Below are 12,112 nucleotides of genomic sequence, written 5' to 3' on the forward strand. Positions count from 1 at the left end.
AGCAGAGTGTTGACGAAGTGCAGAGAGAGAGAGAGCGATAGAGAGCGCGCGCTCGGTCAGTCAGTCAGTCAGTGAGTCCTCTCCCTGTTTCCTGGCCGTTTCCGGTCCTCTCCCTGTTTCCGGTGCTGCTTGCTGAGGTGTCGGTGGTTCTGCGGCTCGGTGTCGGTTCTGCGGGAGTGATGGGCCTCGGCGCGCTGCAGGACAGACAGCAGGCTGTAAATCTGAGCGCGCGCTGTGTTTCTGTTCCCCTCAGTCGGTAAAGCGATACTCCGGTTCTCACCGACGCATACCGGTACCGATATCTCTGACTGGATTTTTCACACCGACTGGGAAGTTGAGCCCAGTGTTTGAGGATTGTTTTTGGAGGAAATGGAGGCTGTGATGGAGAAAGAGTGCAGTGCTTTAGGAGGCCTCTTTCAGGCCATCATTCATGACATGAAGGTAAGATTTAACTTTGGGGTTGTTTTTAAATCGGGTTGTTTGTTAATCTGTCAGGAGTGAAGGTTACTACTACTACTACTAATAATAATAATAATGTTCCATACATTTTTTATTTTTGAAACAAATCTTGAGGTCCAGTTTTAGTCCTTGAACACAAACCCAGATCTCCTTGTTGTTGTGCTGGTGATGAATTCCACACTGCTGTTAGTGCTGGAGGGGAAGGTCTCAGCTACGTGTGTGTTCTGTGTTGATTTGTAGTTGTACACACACACACACACACACACTCTTTTGCATGAAGTTCACACACCTGCTTTCCTCACACGACCCTTGAACATCACCCTGCTGGACCTGCAGCCTGAACATGGTGAAAACCCGAGAGTTGGATAAATAAGTGAAGAGGAACCGGGGTTGGAGTTCAGATCCTTCACTGTCATGAGCTTCACACTGGAGCTTTAAAGTCCCCGGTGTTGGATTTTATTCTTAATATTTTTAAAATATAAACTTCTTATAGGTTTGTATTCAACCCCGTGATCTGTAATTCCCAGAATGATCTCGTTCTTTATAACTGGTGAAACAAAAAAAGGTCTCTCTGAAGATTTTAAACCCTTTAATCTGCCAGTTTTTAAAATCAGTGGTTGGTCGATCTTAAAATTCCTGATCCAAATATCACTTATTATTCTGTCCACATTCACTGGATATGAGCAGTCGTACGCTCTGATTGGCTACTCTACTGCTAGGATATCAGCTCATATACCGTGAGGAGAGAGAAAGAAAATGGCAGAGTGTGCTGCTGAAACAACCGAGGACTAAATAAAAACTACTTGAAAACAAACACACACACACACCCAAACAAAAAGCAGCAAAATATGGAATAAAAGTATTTGATGGTAAGAACGTATCTTTAAAAAAAAAAATCAAGAATTATGATTCTTGTTCCAATTCTTTTTCTTCTTATTATTATTATTATTACAACCCCGATTCCAAAAAAGTTGGGACAAAGTACAAATTGTAAATGAAAACGGAATGCAATAATTTACAAATCTCAAAAACTGATATTGTATTCACAATAGAACATAGACAACATATCAAATGTCGAAAGTGAGACGTTTTGAAATTTCATGACAGCAACACATCTCAAAAAAGTTGGGACAGGGGCAATAAGAGCCTGGAAAAGTTAAAGGTACAAAAAAGGAACAGCTGGAGGACCAAATTGCAACTCATTAGGTCAATTGGCAATAGGTCATTAACATGACTGGGTATAAAAAGAGCATCTTGGAGTGGCAGCGGCTCTCAGAAGTAAAGATGGGAAGAGGATCACCAATCCCCCTAATTCTGCGCCGACAAATAGTGGAGCAATATCAGAAAGGAGTTCGACAGTGTAAAATTGCAAAGAGTTTGAACATATCATCATCTACAGTGCATAATATCATCAAAAGATTCAGAGAATCTGGAAGAATCTCTGTGCGTAAGGGTCAAGGCCGGAAAACCATACCGGGTGCCCGTGATCTTCGGGCCCTTAGACGGCACTGCATCACACACAGGCATGCTTCTGTATTGGAAATCACAAAATGGGCTCAGGAATATTTCCAGAGAACATTATCTGTGAACACAATTCACCGTGCCATCCGCCGCTGCCAGCTAAAACTCTATAGTTCAAAGAAGAAGCCGTATCTAAACATGATCCAGAAGCGCAGACGTCTTCTCTGGGCCAAGGCTCATTTAAAATGGACTGTGGCAAAGTGGAAAACTGTTCTGTGGTCAGACGAATCAAAATTTGAAGTTCTTTATGGAAATCAGGGACGCCGTGTCATTCGGACTAAAGAGGAGAAGGACGACCCGAGTTATCAGCGCTCAGTTCAGAAGCCTGCATCTCTGATGGTATGGGGTTGCATTAGTGCGTGTGGCATGGGCAGCTTACACATCTGGAAAGACACCATCAATGCTGAAAGGTATATCCAGGTTCTAGAGCAACATATGCTCCCATCCAGACGACGTCTCTTTCAGGGAAGACCTTGCATTTTCCAACATGACAATGCCAAACCACATACTGCATCAATTACAGCATCATGGCTGCGTAGAAGAAGGGTCCGGGTACTGAACTGGCCAGCCTGCAGTCCAGATCTTTCACCCATAGAAAACATTTGGCGCATCATAAAACGGAAGATACGACAAAAAAGACCTAAGACAGTTGAGCAACTAGAATCCTACATTAGACAAGAATGGGTTAACATTCCTATCCCTAAACTTGAGCAACTTGTCTCCTCAGTCCCCAGACGTTTACAGACTGTTGTAAAGAGAAAAGGGGATGTCTCACAGTGGGAAACATGGCCTTGTCCCAACTTTTTTGAGATGTGTTGTTGTCATGAAATTTAAAATCACCTAATTTTTCTCTTTAAATGATACATTTTCTCAGTTTAAACATTTGATATGTCATCTATGTTCTATTCTGAATAAAATATGGAATTTTGAAACTTCCACATCATTGCATTCCGTTTTTATTTACAATTTGTACTTTGTCCCAACTTTTTTGGAATCGGGGTTGTATTATTATCATCACATTTTTCACAAATTGTTCCTGTTTCACTGGTTTATTTACATTCTCAGCAGAAATGATTGTATCAAGTTTTTATCGAATTTGCAAAAAATAAAAATGAATGAGAATTTCATAATCAGAATTTGTCATTGTAATAGATACAACAAAATTAAAAGCTAGATGATTTTGTGAAATTCCTCTCTGAAAATGGCATCTGTCCATCTGAAGCAGTGAACACACACATACCCAGAGCAGTGGGCAGCCATGCTAACAGGGTTGGGAGTTCGGTGCCTCGCTCAAGGGCACCTCAGCCCGGGGCCATCCCACATTAACAACCGCATGTCTTTGGACTGTGGGGGAAACTGGAGCACCCGGAGGAAACCCACACGGACACGGGGAGAACATGCAAACTCCGCACAGAAAGGCCCTCGCCGGCCACGGGGCTCGAACCCGGACCTTCTTGCTGTGAGGCGACCGTGCTAACCACTACACCACCCAAGACCACAAAATAGAACAGTACTCAAAACATACAACATAGATCTAAAAGAAAAAAGTGCATGTTGCTTTGGTTATTATTGCACGATTGAGGTAGACACCTAATGATGGATAATAAATAATGTGGAACTGTCAGCAGGGAGTGGGTTTCGTGCATGCTGGCATTCAGTAGGGTTCTGGCTCGAGGGATAAAACTGTTCAAATGCTCTGTTTCTCAAAGGCCAGTGAATGCGGATAGAATCAAACAGTTGTTCCACTCAATCTCGTCGTACTTGGCTTATAGACAACTCGGTGCTCCACGCCTCATTGCTTATCAGCTCATGTACGACTCGATTTCATGAAATAACTGTTAATTATTTATTTAAACATAAAAATCCCATTAATATAACTTGTTGAGCCTGGACATGAGTGAAATTAACCTGGATACAGGTTGTCGCTCAAAAGTCAGAAAAAAAATTATATTGTATGGAATTATTCACGTCTTAGCCTTTGGGACTGAAAAGTGGTTGTGGTGTTTATGTACAAGGCAGGCAAGTCTTGGTGAGGGGGTTCCTCCCTGGGTTCTCCAAGGGCCCCGTAGGTCATAAGTCAGGATTCCCCAGGCCTCCAAAATTGGGACCATTGGAAGTCAGTGGGACTGTAATCAGGGACATCAGGACTTGTCTGTTTGTTTTTGGTAGCTTCTATCTTACCTCGAGTCACAAACTTTTCTTTTGACCAATCCACGAGATCCAACTCATGTTGTTAAATAATCCAGCGCAGTCAAGTGTGAATTCATAGTATAAGAGGACCAGTTTGTGATGGTTGAGATGGTTCCCAGGCTGCAGACGCACACATGAACTCGGATGGAAAAAGATGGGAACGGTGTCTCCGTGAGCTCCTGCATTGTTGCTGTTGATGTATTTTACCCCCCGCAAAGGGGTCGACTTTCAGGGCCCCTAAAATATTTATTGGCTGTTACAAAGTGTCCGAGTCCGGCTTTCAGAAAGACCGGAGGCCTGATGTTGGATCGGATGTCCGATTGTCCTTTTTGCTGTAAATGCGAGGACGATGACGTGTGATCACTGAAAATGACTCGGGACATTTAAACATTACAGTGAGATCTTTATTATTTTCGACTGTATTTTACAAGGAGTGTTGTCGTAATGTTCACAGCGAAGATCGGTGGAAACAACTTGCCTTGTAGAGAACGTTTGTGTTTTGATGGTGAGGTAGAACTCGTGGACCCTGGAGGACTCGTGTTCTTTGCTTCTGGAATTCTTTCTTTGTGTGGTGTTGAGCAGATCGAAGTCCCACGTTCCTGAAGACTCGGACTCGGGTGGTGATCAGTCGGTCGTCCTTCAGCGCAGCTCGAGAGTAAAGCACGAGCTATGTTTTTGTCGGAACTCGGTTTGCGTGCGGGTGGTTTGTTTTTGAGCTTAATTCCCAAACGACTTGGTGAAACTTGATCTCTTCGTGAAACTTTATTCCCTCGACTGAGCCATTGTGTTGAGTCAAAGCGATTCACCAAGCCTTGGTTGGTTCTTGTCTCCAGAGGTCTAATCTCAGGAATGACCTCATACCCTGAGAATTAAGGATCTTCTCGTAATAGCCATTTGACACCCACTTAATGAAAAACATTGGAATTGGTTGTGGGACGTTTTCAGCTTTGTGTGGTCCGTTAGGGTAGAGATGGAGCATGACGCAGTAATCTGGAATAGCTCTGCATCTTCAGACGTCAGGAGGGAGGTGAAGTGTTTATAAACAGGATGAGAATCAGGAATTCTCCTCCTTAACCCACTGGGGTTCAGCTCGGGGGACTGAGATGTTCAGGGCGGAAGCTCGATTCTGTGATTCTCAGTGAACCATTTTAGTGTTGATTTGGACTTCAACTCATCGTCCTGCTGGAAGATCCAGTGACGACCCGGTTTTAGTTTCCTCTCAGAGGAGCCAGATTCTGATTTAAAATGTCCTGGTGTTTCATGGAGTCCATGATCCCGTGGACCCTCACAAGGTTTCAGGGCCTTTGGAGGAAAAACAGCCCCAAAAACATCACAGAACCTCCACCGTATTTTACAGTTGGGATCGGGTTCTGTTCGTTACAGCCATCCTTCTGTTTGCTCCAAACCCACCGCGAGTATTTATTAGTGGGGAAAAAGTTCCGTTTTTGTTCCATCAGACCAGAGAACACGGTTCCAGTCAAAGTTGTCATAGCGTTTCACAAACTTCAGGTGCTTAAGTTTGTGGCTAACTGACAGAAAAGACTTTTTTTTCTGGAAACTTCTCAGTAATCTGTTGGTCTGGAGGTGGAGTCTGATTGGGGGTTTTGGAGACTCGGAAACACCAAGATGTTACTTTTTCCGGGGGTGGGGTGGGGTTGTCTCACCCTCCTCTTCACTGTCCGTGGGGGTAAAATAAAGTTTGTAACAGTACTTTATAAATTTATTTCAGTTAAAGGTTGGATTTTTCTCTTTTTTTCCAGTGTGAGATGAAGCGACTTCACCAAAAGGTGGCTTTGTTTTTTCTAACCGTTTTTACTGATCTTTACAAGGGGTGCCAAGAATTGTGGGGGACACAGTGTGTGTGGAGTGTCTATCTGACTGCTGTGCTTGTGTTTGTGTTTCCACAGAGCAGTTACCCCGTCTGGGACGATTTCATCAGTAAAGCGGGAAAACTGCAGTCTCAGCTGAGGTAAGAAACTTTTACGTCTCTCTCTCTCTCTCTCTCTCTCTCTCTCCAAAAAATCCTTTTCACCAAAAATCTCAGCTTTTAGAGTCATTGGCCAGGTCATTCTGCACGTCTGGAAACATCTCCAGTATAAAGGCGCTCGTTTCTTGGAAAAATATGGAAAATTTTCGAAAAAAGCTCTCTGGATATCTCGTCTTCAAAGCAACACAATCTGAAGAGTTCGAGGTTTCGTGTCTGTTTTCGTTCGACATTCCTTCGTGTCCTGTACGAACGCTTCAAAAATGGAAAGAGGCTCGAAATCTTCAATCTGTCTGGAATTTTCTTTCCGCAAGCGAAGACCCAGGAATACAAACTGTTCTTCCAGCTCCAGCCCAAAATAACACCGTCACGAACGCGCTCAGGGTCCTTCTGATTTTCTAGATGTTGGAATTTGATCTTCATTTTTGGAAAATCTACATGAAGATGGAGTTAAAACATGACTGCGGAGACGATGTGGAATTTAATATCGGGGGATTATCGGTTTTCCAGCATGTGGCCTGGAAAGAAGAGGTGTAATTCAGTGCTTTCTTTGGGAACAGTTTTCCGAGGTACACGAGATCCCAAACCCGTCACTCTAACGAACATACAGCCTCGTTATTAACGCTGGAGTGAACCTCGCGCTCTCCACCACGCTGGAGGTGAATCCGTCTCTCAGTTCCTGCACTGCGTTGTGCTGTGTTGCGTAATTCCTCGAGTTTGCACAGGGAGGAGAAATTCCACACGGACTCTCTCTGCATAAACACCTCTGTTTGATCAGCGCGAGTCATGTGACGACACGGAGCTCACGTCATCACGGAATGCGAGACCGAGCTCACGTGGATGAACTCGACAGAAATAAATTAGCACACGTACAGCGATGATGTATTTTTATTTATTCAAGAACTGCCTGCAGTTTATATCTGTTTCCCGTCAACTATAAACAAACGAGCTTCGATTGCGTCCCTGTGAATGAGCTGTTGCTATAGAAACGATAATGAAAGCGTGAAGTAGAATGAGAATAATAAATGAAGCTGTGATGTGGAGCTGCACGACTCGGAGCTGCTGTTTTATAGAAAATCAACACCTTCTGGCCAATCAGAGTGCAGGATTCTGGATTCTGATCACTCGGAACAATCGGACTTGGTGTCATCTGGAGACCGGAGTTCAACTGTACGGGACGCCCGGACACCGGAGACGTCATTTTGGATCAAGGTTTTTTTTTTTTTAATAGGATTGCGTCACTCCGCCTCCATAAGCTACAAGCTCCACCCTTTCCTAGAGCTGAAAGTGGTGCAGATGATGTAATCCCACTTTACTGAATAAACACATGACTGGTGCTGTTTAATTAAGTGTAGGTGAAAGTTTTGGCACCTCACTGTACAGAGGGGGGAAAAATGACTTGTGTAATATATCCCGCGTGTGTGAACTCTGAGTCCGTGTCGTACAGTGTGTGATGGCGTGTCGAGTTTGAGCGCTCTGTAATTTGGCCGTCACACTACTCTCTCTCTCTCTCTCTCTCTCACAGCACGGCCCCTCATCATGACAGCTCTTCTGGACGAATCTGTGGGGAAATTAATATCTCGTCTGTGTTTCCCCTCCTGTCTGATCCGACCTGCTTTATAATTTTTTGACAGCTGAAATGTGATCCAAGCTTGGCTTTTGCTCTCTGATCTGCGTTCAGTGGTTTTTCCTTCGTTTTTCCCAGCAATTCAGTCCGTTGTGGTCGTCATGGTGATCAACAGGCCGCCGTTCTGAAACCGAACGAATGCATCCGGATCATCAGCTGTCCGAAACATGAATCTATTCAACCTCTTCGATTTGTTTTTCTCTTTAGTTTTTTGTGGATTAACTTCGGAATCATTTCAGTCGTTAGATTTTGCTCGCGACAAAACGCTGCGTGTTCAGACGTTAGTTTGTCGAGTCTACTTTAGGATCGAGTTCTCTCTACGCTAATGCAGTTTCTAATCCAGGAGCTCGCTGGGTGAGGATTATTTTAATCCTGAGTGATTATGTGACGTGTGGAACTCAAATCGAGGAAGATGTGAATGAGAATTAGTTTTAGTTCGCTGTCTGGATTGGTGTTTAAGAACTGCAGTAAAACCAAACGATGGGACGTGATGTTCTGAGAGCAAGTGGAATTTTATGTTCTGTTAGATTACGGCGCGTGATTGTACACAGAGGATCAGATCTTGCACAGCGGCGTGAAGATATGAAGTTTATCTTGGAGTGAAAATATTTTCAGTACAAGAAGATAAACTTTTATATGGACACATCCACAACAACAACGCAAGTAAATCAAAAGAATTTTAATTTTGAACCGTTTCGCCATTTTGATAGCGCGCGTCTGATCAGCAGGAAAACACTGGGAATGAAATAGCGGGAATTATCATCCATACAGGACACTTTTTCCATGGAATAAAAACACGTGTTCTATTCCCTTCTAGGAGGTTTATTGATAGCATGCAGTATTGTGATCATATCGCTTATCCTTTGTGTCTTGCGTCACTCTCCCCAGTGGAGAATGAGCGTGCAACATTGCTATAATATCGCATGTTGTCATGACAACACGACGTCACACATCGGCACTCGTGTGAAGATCCAATGACCGCTATTTTCTGCTGCGCATGCGTGCCATCATTTATTTGCTCAGTTTAAGCACTAAATAAAGAAACTGAAACTAAAGACGTGCTGAACACCTGAAAGGCTCCCAAAACTTCATTATATATTCTTCACACACATTTACAAGAGAAAAACATACCAGCGGACATCGAAAAACTGGAAAAGAGGCACATCAGAGATGTAAAATTATGTAAAAAAAGATTCCCAGCTAGCGAGTGACTGATAGTTTGGATGCAAACATGGCCGCCAGGTTTGCTTCATTAAAAGTGGAAGGTTTTGAGAGATTTCTGGATGCCAGGTCGCTCTGTTGTGTGTCGCTGTTGATTTTTAAAAGTAATAACGAAGTAAATTACACAGGGACAATAATAATATTCGGCTAGACTGCGCTAGCATTGGCCTTCGCTAACACGACTGCTACACGGGCTGGAAGGTAACTGCACTGCCGCGCTAACAGCACCGAGTCATGGGTAAGCTAGTGTCGGCCTTCGAGAATGCTGATATGGAGTGTGTATTATTAATAATAATAATATTGTTTGGCTTTTTTTTTGTGGTCTATAACATATATTCCATTCAGCGACTCGTCTTCGACTTGTTCAGTGTCCTGCTCGCTGAATGGAATATATGTGATGGACCACGAAAAAAAGCCAGACAATATTCTTTAAATATGTCACTCAGATCTGTGATGGATTTCGTCTGAAAAATGTGAGTTTTTCAACACGAGAAGATAAACTTCCTGTCTTCATGCCAGTGTGTGATTTTTCTTTATTATTATCTCGACACATTCACAAACAAAATGTCACCCGATTTATCAAAACAAAATTGATCATCGATTCCCTCACGAGTGACAGATTGAAATTTATGTCCCGTTTTTGGTTCTCCAGGTCCCGGATGGAGCTCGGATTAAAAATACCAGTGGTGTATTTCCCACTAAAGCACTCGTGTGTGTGTGTGTGTGTGTGTGTGTGAGATAAATTCCGTTGTGGTGTGTTTTGGTTTGTTTCATGATGGGACGTGATGCTGTGGTCTGTTCTGGTACTGTATGGTACTGTAATGTCACATATTAAACCTTTGAGAGCTCGTTGTGTTTAAAAATTGTTTAAAAACCTCCTGAAGGGACATTGACTTTAAAAAAAAAAAAGTGTGGTTAAAATATAGACTGTGGATAAAACTTGTGTAAATATTTCGTGGTGTTTATTTTGAGACGCGCACACGGCCTGACTGGGTCATGTTGTTCTCCTGTAGGTGTGAGGACGTTTAATATCATCACTTTATTGAGAATTATATCACAGTGCATCGTTGTTGAATATGAAATGAAGTATATTTTTTATTTGTGGCTGTATTTTAACATGTTGTAAAATCTGATCAAAGGAATGATGGAATTTGCTGCACGACACTTTGGACTAAAATAAGGTTCACATGTGATAATGACTTAATATAATTCATTAACAGAACAGGTTTATCTGTTCTCTCACCATCACATGATCGTGTGTGTGTGTGTGTGTGTGTGTGTGTGTGTGTTTATCTGTAAAACCCCAGCCTTGACAGTGAGCTTGAACAGAGCAGCATGTCGTATAGAAATTGTCCACTGTCCGTGTTGAGTGAAGGAGAACGAAACGTGGAGAGTGAGCTGGGCGTGGCCTCAAGGTTTGTTTTGGCCTGTGAGGAACTTTAAAGTTCTCTCCATTCTCTGTTCAGTGTGGATCTGCTGGTTTCTTTCTTTCCTGCAGTCCACCTTTTCTTCTCTCTCTCTCTGTATCAGTCTGCCGAGACTCGATCAGGGACTGTTGTGGTGTTAAAGGGTTCCAGCAGCTGGCAGGAGCTCGGGGTTCAGGGCTGAGGTTTGAGGACGGCGATTAAACACACATTAAACCTGCAGTTCACTCTCAAGATCTCCGTCCAGTTCCTGAACCCCAGCCAGATGCCTGCACGTGTGTGCTGGAGATAAAGCTGTGAAATCAAAGAGGAACTGAAGTGTGTGTGTGTGTGTGTGTGTGTGTGTGTGTGTGTGTTTTTCAGGACGACGGTGATGGCTGTGGCCGCCTTCCTGGATGCCTTTCAGAAAGTAGCTGACTTGGCCACTGGGACACGAGGTAAACAACTGAACAGGAAGAAGAGACGTGTGTGTTTGTTTTTGGTCTTGGATCATGTATTCCTCTCCCCCTCCTGATCTGTTATTTGTTTTATTCTTCGAGTCTGCAGTCGGGGTCCCATTCGTAGCAGAAGGGATGAGTGGGATTCCATTAATGCTGAGGTGTGTGTGTGTGTGTGTGAGAGAGTGCTGTACACACTCGAGCAGCCACGCATTCCTATTAATAGCCAACTAGACGTCCACACATCCATCAGCCTCTGAAGCAGAAACAAAACGAGCATTGAGGTGAACTTCAGGGCCTCAGTAGATCCATGGTTCTGCAGGGAGCAGACACACACACACACACACACACAAATGTTTAATGTAGAAGGAAGCTGCAGTCCACCCACACTGCCCGAGTGCATTATTACTGTAAGGGCTTCTCACCACACAGACACGCCCAGTTCCCTCCGCCTGGAGGGGTCACACACACACACACACACACACACACACACACACACACACACACACACAGGAGTTTAATTTTATGTGGCGGAATCCCAAAGGCTTTTTGTGTTAATGGAAAGGGGGAAAGGGGGGGACGTCAAAATTTATAGCTTTCAGTCCCATTTTAGTGTTTTATGATTAGAAAGCAGTAATACACCTTCATCAGTCTTTCTCTCTGTCTGTCTGTCTCTCTTTCCTCTCTCTGTCGGTGTCTCTCTCTGCCTGTCTGTGTCTGTCTGTAATGATGTCTGTTGCCCCTTTTCCACCAAAGCAGTTCCAGGGCTGGTTCGGGGCCAGTGTTTAGTTTGGAACCGGGTTTTCTGTTTCCACTGACAAAGAACTGGCTCTGGGGCCAGAAAAACTGGTTCCAGGCTAGCACCAACTCTCTGCTGGGCCAGAGGAAAGAACCGCTTACATCAGCGGGGGGGCGGAGTTGTTAAGACCAACAACAATAACAAGACCGCGAAAGATCGCCATTTTTAAGCGACGAGAAGCAGCAGCTGTACAAACGCAAAGTCAGCCATTATTATTATTGTTGTTGTTGTTGCTGCTGCTTCTTCCGTGTTGTTTTTGCTTCGATATTCGCGCCAAAGTTTATGCAAACGTAGCGACGTAACTGACGTATACAGCGACATAATGACGTGGCTTCCCTTAGCACCGCGAGCTATGGAAAAGCAAACTGGTTCTCAGTTGGCTCGCAAGTTGAACGAGTTGTGAACCAGCACCGGCACCGGCCCTGAACCAGCCCTGGAACTGATCTGGTG

At 43.9% G+C, this 12,112-nt stretch overlaps 1 protein-coding gene across 4 annotated transcripts in view; it reads left to right on the forward strand.

Annotated features, from left to right (window-relative positions):
• The window catches only part of LOC132886370 (protein MTSS 1-like), a 52,234-nt gene continuing 40,122 nt past the window's right edge, over positions 1–12,112 (forward strand). For 2 of the 4 annotated variants that reach the window (XM_060920945.1, XM_060920946.1), the window contains exons 1-3: positions 1–441; positions 6,078–6,139; positions 10,790–10,863. In XM_060920945.1, the coding sequence (XP_060776928.1) occupies positions 370–441; positions 6,078–6,139; positions 10,790–10,863 (208 nt within the window). In that variant the 5' untranslated portion in view covers positions 1–369. The remainder of the gene's footprint in view (positions 442–6,077; positions 6,140–10,789; positions 10,864–12,112) is intronic. The other 2 variants (XM_060920947.1, XM_060920948.1) reach the window with 1 other exon arrangement.

The sequence above is a fragment of the Neoarius graeffei genome, chromosome 5 (assembly GCF_027579695.1).
Source record: "Neoarius graeffei isolate fNeoGra1 chromosome 5, fNeoGra1.pri, whole genome shotgun sequence".
NCBI lineage: Eukaryota > Metazoa > Chordata > Actinopteri > Siluriformes > Ariidae > Neoarius > Neoarius graeffei.